At 40.3% G+C, this 15,251-nt stretch overlaps 1 protein-coding gene across 11 annotated transcripts in view; it reads right to left on the bottom strand.

Annotated features, from left to right (window-relative positions):
* Positions 1-15,251, bottom strand: part of NAV3 (neuron navigator 3) — a 438,084-nt gene that overhangs the window by 27,589 nt on the left and 395,244 nt on the right. For 7 of the 11 annotated variants that reach the window (XM_028745995.2, XM_028745990.2, XM_028745986.2 and 4 more), the window contains 5 exons: positions 7,097-7,180; positions 5,071-5,182; positions 2,576-2,697; positions 2,000-2,020; positions 660-832 (listed from right to left, as the gene is read on the bottom strand). In XM_028745995.2, coding sequence (XP_028601828.2) covers positions 660-832; positions 2,000-2,020; positions 2,576-2,697; positions 5,071-5,182; positions 7,097-7,180 — 512 coding nt within the window. The remainder of the gene's footprint in view (positions 1-659; positions 833-1,999; positions 2,021-2,575; positions 2,698-5,070; positions 5,183-7,096; positions 7,181-15,251) is intronic. The other 4 variants (XM_028745987.2, XM_028745993.2, XM_028745994.2 and 1 more) reach the window with 1 other exon arrangement.

Genomic DNA, 15,251 nt, shown 5'->3' with positions numbered 1-15,251 from the left:
TGTTTTGCTAGTTCATTAATTGTTTGGACTGGAAGACATGCTCTCTGATTTCATCTTCTACCCTGTTGCCTTGAGCTTGTTTCCTCGTGTATTTTCTACAGTAATGTGACACATCTTCTCTTGAATTGTTGTGCCCTTGACCTCTCCTCTTTTTATGTTTGTGTGTGTTCATATATACAATTTATTTGTTTGTATGCATGTATAACATCCAAGGACACTTTATGCATTGGATGAAACGGGCTCTGTCACAAAAGCTTACATATATATAAAATCAGAGGTGCCTTGGGGGCAGGAAAGGAGAACGGCAGGGAACAGTCATGAGCCAGGTATGTCTCCCCTCACCAAGAAAACATGGAAAGGAAAAGAATGCAAGATCAATGCTTTTTTCAAGGTAGCATGAAGTGGAAAAGCAATGGAAGCAAGAGTTCCACTCTGTGAAGTTTGAATACAGCTACACACAGGATGATAAATAACGTTTTCCAAGGGATAATTTTCTAAACAGCAAATTAAGGTCTTAACCGAGAGAGTGGTTGAGAGGCAACAATTAATGGAAGTACAGAATTGAAAGTTGAGAGGCAGTATTTCTGAAATACCAATCACTATTTTGAAGATTGCTTCTTTAACAAATGGCTGTTCTCTAAGAAAGAGGGAAAACATACGCGGATGCCGATTGGGATGGCTTTATTGATGTAGACCCACAATCTCCGGAACTGTGGGGTAACTTGGGTGAGGATGGAAGAGACGAATCTGTGACTTCTTCTATATCAGAATGTGAGGAAGGAGGCTTTGTGGACTTCTTCTTCCCAAAGGCCTGTTTGAATGAACTTCTTAGCTAGGAAAGAAGAAAGAAAATTAAGATTTATTTGGATTATCTCTGATCATTTGGTTCACTTTACGTTTTGTTGAAAAGTTAGTTTGCAGATGCTAATCTAGCCGCTGCCTGTGGTTAAGTGTATAGATTAAGCAGGGTATTAACATGTGCAACACAGTATCTTTAAGAACACAATAGAGTGCTTTTTTAAAAATCAAGTGAGCACAGCGCAAACATTGAACGCTATGGAAAAGGTACAGGATCAAGTGGTACAGCTAAACAGATGCTCATTTAAAACCCTACACCTCCTGTGGAAATCCCATTCCTCTGACATTCCCATTAAGGTGACTGGTCTTAAATAGCCACATTGTTTAAAAATTATTGACTTTCAGAAGACATTCCAATCAATGTGATTTTGCGCATCATTTATTCAAAATTGTTTTTTTCCCTTTAGAAGTTTGACCCTATTATTTCTACAGTAGCATGGATCAGAAATAAGCATATTTTAAGCTGTTATATGATGCTTGCCTTTTTGCTGACAAGAAGCTGAAAGGGTTGGGGAAAGAGGAGGTATTTGCTGCAGTTCTGTTTTAAAGAAGCAAGTTCATATGCATAAGCACTGCTTTTTTTTTTTTGCTTTTTTTTTTGCTCTAGAAGTTTTTTTATCCATTATTGAAAGGGACAGAATAGCCAAAGAGCCATTTATTTCAGGAGTAGAGATGGCAAACGTTATGGATGCAATGAGCACTATGCAGTTATTTTCGAGTTGTCAAAAGCGTCTTACGAACACACAAGTTATTAATACAGAGGGGGGAAGTGTGTTCCCCCCCTCCCCCAAATAGTTGCTTTGATTACCCAAATGTTTCTTCTACTTAACATTGGAGCACATAATCACTTTGTTCTATGAATATTAGTTCAAGAGCAGGGAGTGTAAGTACTGATTGAGTTACCATAATTTATATTCATTCTACTTTATGAGTTCTAATAAGAAAGAAATGGATTTTGGCAACACTCCCCCTTTCTAGATTTCAAAGTTGGAGGTAAAATGAATAGAGAAAAAACTAAGGAGACATAAAGAATAATTTGTTTTAGAAGGGTACAAAAGCCTACTGCCAAAATGAATAGCAATCATGCCAAGATAAGAGTTCTTTGAGATGCATGCCAAATTTTCCAGGGATTTATATTCACCTCACTTCCTCTAGAGTTCACCTTGCAGAAACATGAAAGAGTGTGCAATTACAAATCAAGGGAATGAAGTTGGAATCAGTATTTTTAAAATATTACCTGCGTAATAAACATATTTTAAACAACAAAAGTAAATTCTCCATTATTTCACTAAAATCTGAAGCCCTTGTGATAGGTGTATGTTCTTCTCAAATCAAAGACTTTATATTTATCCATCTTTAAAACATTTCCATTGGCTTTCTTTCTAAAGCATTCCAGACAGTTGACCTATTTTATAGAATGAGTGAGAAAACTATATCTATCATCTATCTATCTATCTATCTATCTATCTATCTATCTATCTATCTATATCTAAGCTTTCACATGCTTACACATCAATATGAATATATTTTGTTTGCCAATGCTCATACCTCACTAGGTGCAAACAAATCCATATTTATCTAGCCACAGCATTATCAACAGGTAATTATACAGAAGGGCACCACTATAAGGGTTATTTATATGCGCCGTTGTGTTATCTATGAAGAAGGAAGCCATATAAAAGTCTATTCAATACATTTAAATCTCTAGAGCGCTTACCCAGTTTTTCTTTTTCTTTTTCTTTGAATCAGCATCATTACCACTGCCCATGCTTGAATGGCTGGTGCCACTGTTGATGCTGGAAACACTTTCAGAGGAATGTTGCCGCCTTATTCGCAGATCTATAATATAATAATAATAAAAAAACAAATATGGAAGTGCCTTAATTCCCAAGAGACACCCCCCCCCCCTTTTCTAGAGTTTAACAATGTTGTGGAATGCCAAATTCCACTCAAATTGAGTGCTCTGGTGGAAGCTGAATAGGATTCCAAAGGGAAATGCAAATCAACTGTTACTTGTAGAAGTGACTGTGGAAAATCTTTTTTTCTGGTGGGACACTCATTCTCAGTGCAGAAAGCCACCTATTTGGTCTCCACCATCTCCTTAGCCAGTGTCTTTCTTTGTGTGCAGTGGAAACAACCAGCATGAGAAGAAGCAAAGTACCCTGGACAACTAGATAGTGGGCAGGGCCGTCTTAAGCATATCCGGTGCAAAGATCCTTCTGGCATCCATCCCCCCTTTTCCCAGAGTTGTTGACCTTTTTTTAGGGAGGGAACACCAGCAGTGGAGGAGGAAGCCTCTTGGGACAGCCTCTTGGGCCGCTTTGTGCCATGGTGGCCACGGCAGGTGGAGGCTCTGGCCGTGGCGCTGCTTGAGTGCAAGTGGGGGGAGCCAGCTGGGGGAGCCACCCCCATGGAGATCCACGGTGCCTGATGCCTGGCTCGCAGATGGCTAGCACGAGGGGCACCTGCACCTCAACCCATTGGGCAAGCGAGCACACCGAGCGAGCGAGGGTGCGTGCGCCACTCCCGCCAAGTGTCAGCTCGTTTTTTCCCTCTTTAGCTTTCTGGCGCCCTGCAGAATTCAGCGCCTGCAGGCTAAAAGGGAAAAAACCAAGCCAACGCTCAGCGGGAGTGGGCCACACACCCTCACTCAATCAGCACACTCGTTCAGTGTTCCCCGGACTCTTGCCTGGCGCCCTCCAGAACTTGGCGCCCTGGCACCCCGCACCACTAGCGTCTCTGGGTAAGACAGCCCTGATAGTGGGGATCAGTACCTAAGCAACACAGAAGTTCTTCCAAAATCAGAAGAACTTTTACCATAAAAATACTCTTATACTTATTGTTCAATCTGTAATTGTGAATTGTGGAAAGAACCTAGCAGTACAGTGGTACCTTCGTTGTCAAACAGCTTGGCTTCCGGACAAATCGGTTCCCGAACGCTGCAAACCCGGAAGTGAGTGTTCCGGTTTCTGAACAGTTTTCGGAAGCCAAACATCCGACACAGCTTCCGCTTGAGTGCAGGAAGCTCCTGCAGCCAATTGGAAGCCGCACTTTGGTTTTTGAACGTTTCAGAAGCTGGACTTCCAGAATGGATTCTGTTAGACTTCCAAGGTATGAGTGTATGACTTAAAACTAATTTATTTTGGCTGGAACTTTTTCCCGCTGCTATGCACAAGGTGCACATGCAGAAAAGCATTAAAGGGGTTATCAAGCCTTAGCCAGTGACCAATTCCTCAAGAGAAGTCAGATAATTCTGTGGTGTATAAATGACACATGGAGGTTTTCCAGCTGTGGAAACTAGTTCTGTCCTGAAAATTCTCTAATAATTCTCTAATAACTATTAGCCTACGTGTTGTGTTTGTATTGTTGTGGCTGAAAATTTATCCTACATGTTTTTCAGCCATTCTCCGTCAATTAATAACAAAAGAAACTGCATAAGAATACTGTCAAAAGGGGAGAGGAATTTTCAGTGCAGTTTTCAACAGTGGGATTTATTTATTTTTTTGAGCTTACCTTACTTTCAAGGTGGCCAAGGGGGGCTGCTGTGAGTGTCCTTTATTTCACTGTACCAATCGTCTCTCCAGTGATCTGCACTCTGCAGCCTTCCTGGGTGCCCAGGTTTCCTGAAAACCCCATGACATCCTCAGCAGCTGGGCTTTCCTGTAAGTATGGGAAGGTGGGGAGGCTGCCTACTTTGCATCTGATAGCTGTTCATTCCTTTTAAGTGCAGTATTTTTTATTATTAAAGAGATAGGTGTACCAATCTTAAGTACTTGGTAGCCAGACTCTCAGGCTACCATGCTTCAGTTAAAGCTTAGTGGACTCCCCTGAGGTCTTTTCAGATTAGCAAGGGCAGGCAACCAGGCAGACTTCAGAGTGCTGGATAGAAGTTGAATGGAAAGAAATAAACACACACCACCCATGGCCACCTCGCAGCAATAGAGTAAGCTCAACCCTGCACCAACCAAAGAATGAATTCTAAAGTACTCTGGGAAAGAGGGAGAAAAATGGAATATTGCTTTGCAGAGGAAGAAATGTTTCGAGAAACTGGAGGACAGGATTTGGCACACAGCACTAGTGGAAACACCACAAATACAACTAGTTCAAAACTTGAGAGAGAGGCTATTCTTCCGAACAACAGAAAGCCAGTAGCTTAGCACTTCTTTGGGACAAAAATGAGTTCCCAGTGAAAAAAACAGCAGCAATCCATACCTTTATGAGTGTGGTCTGGGCCATTCAAAGCTCCTTGAATAGCAGCCTGCGCAGCTGAGTTCTGGGCTTTCAGCATTTCAATGGTTTCTCGTAGTTCTATAAGTTCCGATTCCTTTGGGAACAGTAGAAAAAGTCACAAAAGTATCAGAGTAACTATGGTTTCCACCCCCCACTGGGGTCAAAATGCACTTTTTGCATTGTAATTTGGGTGGAATTCAGGTGAAAATTAGGCATCATGTATGCTTTTCAACTCAGCTAATACAGTATGTCAGAACCATCAGGTTAGAAGCTATTTATCTCTATAAAATACTGCATAACAATAATTTTGAAGAAAATAATACAAACATCTATTAAAATGTATTCGATTTCTTATGAAATGAAGCAATAAAACCATCCCCTACCAAGTGAAAAGATGTTACAACAAGTGTAATGCACAGTTTTAATTTAAACTGCGTTTAACATTTCTGTTTCTAGTTCTCATTTTATATAATGAGGATTAAAGCTACAGAAGGAATTTGACCTTAGCAGCAACATGGAAGAAGAAAAAGAAAAGCTTATATGCTCAAATGTCTGGGAAAGCTTATTGAAGTCAGTGCCAGTGCTATAATCTCTTTGAGAAAGGAAGCCTGAAGCTTTATAGAAGATGAAAAGATCAAACTGGAAGAAATTCCTTTTGAGAAATTATTATTATTACAGTGGTTCACTTGTGTGCCCTTAGGCAGAAGATGGATTTGTGGTAGATCCCTGGTCTGTAGTAACTTTGGTGTAGATCTGCACTTGTATATACATGGGTTATCTCAATGTACAATTTATAGGAAGTAACTGGTATTACCACCACCATCTTGGGTATTTTACCTAGCTACTGTTTTGCACCTGGCTTCTTCCCCAGCCACTTTTCTCCCCAGCTGGTCCTACTTGACGGACCCTAGGGATCTACTAGCAGACAAAATAGATCCTACAAGCCTGAAATAACCTATCCCTACAGGAGCAGGCAAATTGAGTATGTAGCCACAGCACAAGAGAAGCTAATGAACTTGATCCTCGCACATGTCTTGATTGGAAACAAGAGGTGTGCAAGGAAAAATTATTTTGTCTTTGCCTTTGCCTTCGTTTCATTTTCCAGTTATTTTGTTTACAGTATTAATAACCTGCTCCTCAACAAATGGTCCCAGGACTAAATAAATACATCATTAAAATAATAAATTAAGAAAAAAGAATATAATTTCATACACATAAACATTCTACCCATCATTAAACCATCAATTTGAGCAGCATACATTCATCCTTCTGCACTTTTCAATGGAGGATCCCGCCAATTCTTTTCTGCAACCTGTAGCTTTGATGTTTCTGTCCAAATGGTATGAAATCATATTCAGCATTAGGAAAGCACTGTCCACACATTTAATTTTATTTTTGCCCTCATAGTTTGTTTTCCAACCTCGTGGGCTAAAATGGATCATCAGATTTCATTGTGACAGCAAATGACTGACAGACAGGAGGGCCTATGGAGATGAGGACTTGGTCCAACAGCCAGATCCAGTTTCCCAACCCTGACTTAAAAGTATTGCAAAACAAGCAAAGTCAAAACCAAATCCAGCCCCAGCTGCTCCAAGATAACACTTGCTATTGGCTTCTTTTTCTATCTTTGTAATATCTCTTCTGTCTAATATTTAGCGTTTTGACAATGCTGGCAGACTGGAACAAGCACTCCACTTGGTTTATGACCACCTTTTGTTGCTTAATCTTTCAATACAGATTAAATTCAGAGTCACAAATGTTTTAATTAAAATCTGGAAATGAAAGATTTTATCATCACACTGCCCTCTGATATAGCTTGGCTAAATCTGATGGTGTGCAATGTTATTCTTATTGCACTTTCACGAAGCATCGATAGTCATAAAAAAATAAAATTGATGCACCTGCCTGTTTATTCTTACAGCTGTCTTTTCATTCAGCCTTCAATACAAACTTTAATATAAACCAAGAACGGTTTTCCACATTAAAGCATCTGCTGTTTCTAACATACCTTTTGTTCAGCTGTCATTGTTAGGCTTTGCAGCCGGCCCGTCATATTTCCTAAGCTCTTTTCAAAAGCTGCTACGAGATGGGCCTGTGAAGAAGATGGGGTGGTGGGGAGTCAGTCAAATGTCAATAGGTTTCAAATGCACTATACAAAATCTATACAATATGCTTGAATGTACTTCTGCTTAAAAAAACACACAACCCTACCTGACCATCACCATCAAAAGTTACTTCTATTTAAATTCCTAATCGTTCTCCAACCTCCTTGCACTTTCCTATCTGCACGAGGCAGACACTACTCCCAGCTGTCCGTAGTACACAGGGTCAATTCCAGTTTCTTTGTAGAATTCTGTGGCTTTGGGGCAATACCAGATCAATTGTACAGTTGTGATGCTTTGCCCAGTACAATTATTTGGGCATTCTTTAACAAGAGCATATTTCACCTGGACTTGCTATAGAATAACAACTCTTAAATATGGCAGCACTGTACTTGATTGTGCCCTACTCCAAACTAGAGGTCTGCAAAAGTTCAGTGTTTCTAGTTTCTGCTAGAAATGGTTTTTGGGTGCCTAAAGGAGCACCCAAAACTGTTGGAAAGATTTGTCGAGTGAATTTCTTGGAAAGTCTGCCTCCCGTCCTATTGAGAGTAGGGCAGCACCCATGTTTTCTGGAATCTTTTAAAACCATCTTTCAAGCATTCTGAAGTTCACGAACCTGCACTTTGCTCTACAAATCATCCTCAGAACATTGTTATATCTTTATTCAAGGGCCTTCTGGGGAAGAATAATGGCAGTCAGCAGTTGGGAGTACCACCAGCAGCAGCAGCAGCCACAAAATTCAACTTTTGCCACCCCAGGCACAGCAAAAAGTTTAAAGAGAGAGGGGAAAACATGAAAATAGAAACTGCCAGGAGTGCACAGCTGCCAGCATGAAACACTCACATGAAACGCTTTAAAGGGTTACCTGCTGAAAAAAGTGATGAAACCCCTCAGTGGATTTTTACAATCCACAAGGCCCAGTAAATTTTGGGGTGGGGGAAAGAGGGATTGGATTGTCATGGTTCTGCCTTAAGTGTGTATTCAATAATTACAATAACAGTAACTTTATTGCCAGATAAAACTAATCCAATTCAAAATGCATCCTCTGCTGTTGCTTTCCCATTTTGTCCTTCCTCTAAAATGTGCACTCAGAAGACTTCCCCCACCCCTTTTGCTTTATTCAGTAAGCCAGTTTAAAAGAACCAATAATTGTGTGCAGAAGGGATACATGTGTCTATTTTTATGTTTGGTTACTGGCTAAATATATTTTGTATGCACTTTCCAAACTAATAAAGCATTTTAAAGTGGTGGTGGGGTGTTGAATTTGATAGCACAAGAAGTACGAAAACCCCCTCAGATATAGAAAACAATCATAGTGTGAAATATTAATATAGTCTCACAGCAGGAAGAAGACTGGCTATGCTTCTGTTTGCTTGCTTTAAATATGCACGAGTCGGGTTGAAAAAGTCCACTCAGAAGAAGGTAACATAACATGAGAATTTTATTTTCACTGACAACTAACAAGCATTTTGAGGCTAAGGGAAAAGTCATCTTAAGGCAAGTGAACATGCTAGGCAGGAAACTATATGATAGCAGTCTTATGTATTATGACCATCTGAATCCACTTCCTGTGCTGATGTTCTTAAAACTGAATGCTTTTCAATGAATAAAACCTAACTGGGGATTATTCTGTGAACAGAGAAATATACCTGGTCCCGTAATACCTACTGGAAAAGCCATCAGGTGCCTCACCTCTTTATACCATGAAAATAATGTGAACCAAACACTCAAGGCATATCCAGGAATATGAAGTCTTTATTTGTGTGATCTCCCCACTTTGTTGGAGAGGCCAATCTGTTTGGAAACCATGGTTGCGTCAAAGTATAGTGGCAAGATTACTACATGGGACCAGAACTATGGTTCTCATCAATTCTGAAATAATTACACTGGTTCCAAGTATAAGCCAGTATGCACCAATCTCTGGCTCTCTCCCACTTGGATGTTTGATCTCCCTTCCCTCAGCACCCCATCGTAGCACTATTCCTTACAATAAGTAAGACCTACTACTTTTAGTAGATGTTTGCAAATTTTTTTTAGAGAGAGAGAGATCATCAAAGGCCAGCAAAGCACTGAGCTACCTTGTGCAGATCCTGCTTCATCTCAGACAAGCCCAAAATTACTCAGACAAGCCCAAAATTACTCTGAGTCAACCCCAAGTTGAGCTTGGGATTTGTCCACATCTCATGCATATCCCTAGTTTCAAGTCCATTTTTTAGCATGGCTCACAGAGCTTGTTTAACTTTAAAAGCCCTAAACAACTTGGGAATCAGTCAAACCCAGGTACTGTGTGGACCACTTAACCGTGCAAGAATGTTCTAGGTATTATAATTTTCTATTACTCTGCCATAAGAGGTGATGTGGGTGGCGATGGCAGGTCCAACCTCTTTTGGACTTTCTTCTCAGGGATATTTGCATGGTATAGATTTTGTTTTGTTTTCAGCAACAGGTGAAAATCTTTTTAATGAGTTCCAGGATTTCTGGACCTTGGCTTTAATGCTGTTTTGCCTCTTGCTCAGCTTTAAATTTGTCAGTATCTGTTCATTTCAGCCTTTCCCAATGCAGTTCCCAAATACTTTGGACTACAATTCCCATCAGCCTCAGCCAGCATGGCCAAAAGTTAGGGATGATGGGGGTTGTACAGGAGACATCACATTGGGTTCATATTGTTTTTATTGACTTTATGCTGCATTTCAAGCTGCTTTGGGAAGCTCTGTGGGCTGAACAGTAGGTTAATAAATGCCCCCAAAAGCAAAGTAACTAAATCTGCAGTTGGGTGCACAAGTACCTCACAAGTTACAATATAAGAGTATTGAAGAGAAGAAGCCTATTGCTACTCCATATATAACTGCAACACCAAAAATAACACACAGAAATTACACAATGAATTTCTGAGCTTGAATATCACAAAGGATTGAACAGTCACAGATCTGAAGAGAAGGAAGTGGATCAGAATGTACAAATGCACAAGTTAACTTTGATGACAAATAATTCTCCTCCTCCTATATTTAAGTTCCCCAGTAATGTTTGTCAGAAGCAAAGGAGAATATTGTTTTGTCCAGATTAATATGACATTTAAAGCTATGGAAATTATACCAGAAGTTGGTTTTGTCCAGGTAACTTGAGTTCTGTGTACAGTTCCACCTCCCACCCCCATAGTAAGCTTCCTGTAATGCACTATAAAGATGATGGGCTTACTACTGCGCCCAGATCTTCACAGAATGATAACTATGTCAAAAATATTGATTTTTAGAAGTCTGTGATAAAATGCATGTTCCCTGTGCACTGACATGCTATAACTTTGAAGTACGAACATAACTGAGTCCAAATGATGATAGATCTTGCTTTGTTTCACTCAGATATATTCTGCCAAGCACATAAATGGAAGCAGACTTTGCAGTATCTAAGGTCTACAAATCTCACTGAATACAATCAAATGCTTCCAGGAGGAATATGCTACAAGTAACTCAGTTGTGGGACTAACTGAGGAGTATGGCTACATTCCAGAAAAGATGAGGAAGTGGCATATAAAGACAATGCTAGTGTCTCTATAGCCCTACTGGTGGCTCCAATCTATAAGGCCATGAAGGAAGGAATAGGAAGAAGAAAGTCATATCGGCACACTCTAACCCAAGCTTCCTCAACCTCGGCCCTCCAGATGTTTTGAGATTATAACTCCCATCATCCCTGACCACTGGTCCTGCTAGCTAGGGATCATGGGAGTTGTAGGCCAAAAACACCTGGAGGGGCGAGGTTGAGGAAGCCTGCTCTAACCACCTTGATCCCAGTGACAGCAAGACAGCAAGGCTACTCTTATCACCTCCTTCCCAGACCCAGCATCATAAGCACAGGAAGACCCCACTTCAACATCTTTTTAAACGACCTGGACAAAAGAGTTGACAGGATGCTTATCAAATTAGCAGATGACACCAAACTGGGAAGAGTAGCTAATGGTGCAGAAGACATAATCAGAATTCAAAATGACCTTAACAGATTGGAGAACTGGGCCCAAACTAGCAAAATGAATTTCGAAAGGGACAAATGTCAGGTTCTGCACTTAGGCAGGAAGAACCAGATGCACGAATATAAGATTGGGGACACCTGGCTTGCCAGTAGTACATGTGAAGAGGCTTTAGGGGGGTCTTAGTAAACCACAAGCATCAACAGCAAAGAAAGCCGATGCTATTATAGGCTGCATCAACAGAATTATAGTGTCTAGATCAAGGGAAGTAATAGTACCGCTTTATTCTGCCCTGGTCAGACCACATCTGGAATACTGTGTCCAGTTCTGGGCACCACAATTTAAGAAGGATATTGACAAGCTGGAACATGTGCAAGCAGAGTGACCAAGATGATCGTGTGTCTGGAAATAAAGGCTTATGAGGAACAGTTGAGGGAGTTGGGTATGTTCAGTCTACAGAAGAGAAGACTAAGAGGATATATGATAGCTATCTTCAAATATCTAAAGTAGATGGAGTGAGCTTGTTTTCTCCTGCTCCAGAGAGTAGGACTTGAACCAATGGGTGCAAGTTACAAGAAAGGAGATTCCGACTGAACATCAGGAAGAACTTTCTGACAGTAAGAGGTGTTCGACAGAGGAATGGACTCCCTCAGGTGGTGATGGACTGTCCTTCCTTGGAGGTTGAATAGCCATCTGTCATAGGTGCTTTAGTTAAGATTTCTGCATTGCAGAGGATTGGACGAGATGATCCCCAGAGTCTCCTTTCAACTCTACAATTCTTTAATTCTCTGATTCTATGTATTAATGCAAAATTCACTTTTTAAATTTAAAAGCACCAATCAAATAATATTCAGCATTAAAATCGACAATTGCATTCCAACAGAGAAAGCACTTTTGCTGCATTATGAATATCATGGTTGAAATGCTTATTGCTAGGCAACTGTCACTTCTACAGATACACACACACACACACACACACACACACATATATACAGACACTTCAAAAATTTAAATTGGGTTCTTGTCTTGCACTATTGATTTTATTTTATTTTTTGAAAAAATGGAACAATGGTCCATTTTTCCTTGAGTAACAGTATATGTGGGGGAGGTCTTCAGATTTTTGACAGTTCATGCCTTATTTTTTTAAGATTTATTTTAAGGAAAAGGAATGTGTTCATTTAAATTTAAATTAATAGCAGTTCCATCCTATCCATGAGTGAAGCCTCCTGGGCAAGGATACCCCTGCCCGTACGGGCCAGTCGTGTCCGACTCTAGGGTTGTGCGCTCATCTCACTTAAGAGGCCGGGGGCCAGCACTGTCTGGAGACACTTCTGGGTCACGTGGCCAGCGTGACGAAGCTGCTCTGGCGAGCCAGCACCAGCGCAGCACACGGAAACACCGTTTACCTTCCTGCTATAAAGCGGTACCTATTTATCTACTTGCACTTAGGGGTGCTTTCGAACTGCTAGGTGGGCAGGAGCTGGGACCGAAAGACGGGAGCTCACCCCGCCGCGGGGATTCGAACCGCCGACCATACGATCGGCACTGGGCAAGGATAGGGATGGATAAAAGTCTCCTAATTTAATACCTTAGGGAAACTCCTGAATTAATTTGTCTACTTAGGACAGCCATAAAACCCATATACATGGCATAAGCATTATCACAATCCCTCTCCCCTAAACCAGACCAGACCTCCTCTGAGGAAGAGAACCCTGTAGAGAAACCCAGTACAACCTTGCAAGAACCACGAGCCTAAAGTGCCTTGTCTCATGAATTTCTCACCTGTGCACCCCCAGTAACTCTTTCAACCAATGCCAGTTCTGCATTCCCTGCTCTCCAGGATGATCAAAGAGAAACCGAATATGCTAGGTAGGCCCAAAGATGAGTGATCGTAATGACATTTCAATCTGGTAGGAAGTCTGCTGGTTAGATACAAATTGAACTAAAAGAACACCTTAAAAAAAAATAGTTCTGGGATTTCCCCTTCAGCAGCTCAAAAGCAAACAACAAAGGGAAATTCAATCATCAAGTTGAAGTAACTGGAAATCAAGACATCAGCAGCAGCTGGAGTTTGAGTAGATTAAATTGTAAAAAAAGGAAGATGCTTTGGGCTTTATCAGCTGAGATGAATAACTAGATACTGAACAGAGCACAGGAGTCTCAGATAAGATAATCTTGCCTAACAAACAAGAGATAAAACACATGCTTGCTAAATTATGGCTTCCAATAGGTATTGTTACTAAGTCAGAAAACAGGAAAATGTAAAAAGATGTGCAAAAAGACATTTCAATTTTTATTCTGACAAAGATTGCGCACACAGATCTAAACGATGCGTTGATTGAGGCCAAAGTGTAACTTAATGAGGCAAATTTGTAGTAACTAAAGTTCCATTGATTTCAGTGTGACTAAAATGGCCCATAGATCTAACCTGGTCCACCAGATCTCTGTCTGGCATTCTCCCCATGTCACACCTCTTCTCCTAAGCAATGGCTCTTTTCCTCCTATCTCTACTGTTCCACAGCAAGCAGCATATGCAGGATGACTTCTTTCTGCATCATCTGCTCATTTTGTTTCCATCCTATGCTGAGAAAAGGACTCACCTTTCTTCTCTCACAGTGATGAAACACTGAAAACTAGTAACACAGGAAGTCTTGTAAACTGTTCAAACCTTTTCAAATTAAGTTTAAATTTTCACTTCTGTGATTACTGCTAATCTAGGATGCATTACTCTTGCTGGCCATAAATGGAAGCCGAAGTTCTGACACTGACTGACCGTAGCAAGTTCAAAAATTGTTTGTCAAAGTAGAACAGAATATGGATTTTTTTGGTTCATCCTTCAACAGGATTAATAATTTAATATGGTGGATACTAGCTACATAAAAGCAATCTCATATGTCCAGAATTACAACACCTTCCATCATACAAGTGGGTTCCCTTTAGGGAAAGGAGCAATTTCAAAAGATAAGCTGCTAGAGTACTACAAAAAGTTGGAAATGTAGTCCATATCTGAACTTCTCTGCTCCTAGTCAGTCACATTTCAAAACACAAAACGATAAAAAAATGTTGCATTATTCAAAAGCACCCAGCAATGTCACCAGCTGACACCTGACATTTTATTTTCTGACAGTAGTAATTGCTGTGCTTCAACAAAAGCTAAAATCATTTTGTAGAAGCTCAAAATCCCAACAGCTACCTCCTTTTGGATTATTATTTTTTTAAAGTCACATTTCACACAATCTTTTACGTACTGTGTACATAAAAGAATCAAACATGAGTAGTTATCATTGTCTTACTGACAGTAGAAATGGCTGTAGCTGTACCTCTGCCCATGTTTCTTTTTTACTTTTATGATTAAGTGTTTAATAAGTAGAATGTAAATATCATTCAAATAGAAAGAATAAAAATATCTCACATAAAAGCAATAGCGCTTTTTATTATAAGCAAGAATTTGAAATCCCACCATCGTGATTTCCCAGATCCTAGGAAAAAATACTTAACTTTTAGTGTGGCCATAGAAACGCCTGACTAAATATCTGCGCCAAGCACTTTGAGGGCCACAGTGCTAACACTACATCAGAAACAGTGGGAGGAAGTTGTTTTGATCCCTGCCCAGTGCACATAAGTGAATTATACAAGGTGGTGATGCTGTGAGGAATTTCAGCTGAGCAAACAATATTGCTCGCCTCTTAAGAGCAGGAAACAGAGGTAAAAAATAATATTACCCTGTGGAACAGGTGCAGGAAAGCAGATATTTTAGGGAGATTGCTGGATAAAATGGCCAGTGAATGCTTTCTGAATTAATAGGAAATGCTTGAAAGGGGGCAATGTCTTTCACCTCTAGCTCCCGTTTTGCACAGTATAATCTTTGTTTGGGGTGGGTGGGAAGGGGAGGAGTTTGAAGCTCCGTGAGCTAACAATATTTTGGAGAAAAGCACAAAATAAATAGTTACAATAAAAAACAACAACAATAATTCTCCCTCTCACAGACACATTTAAAAAGCCATAGAATATTTATCTGCTGAAGAAATACAACCTGTGCCGTTGACAAGTTCACTTTATTTTAGATAGATTATAAGTTTTTATGGCACTTTGTAAATAGTTTT

The sequence above is a fragment of the Podarcis muralis genome, chromosome 10 (assembly GCF_964188315.1).
Source record: "Podarcis muralis chromosome 10, rPodMur119.hap1.1, whole genome shotgun sequence".
NCBI classification, from domain to species: domain Eukaryota; kingdom Metazoa; phylum Chordata; class Lepidosauria; order Squamata; family Lacertidae; genus Podarcis; species Podarcis muralis.
This window is presented reverse-complemented; position numbering and strand designations above follow the sequence as displayed.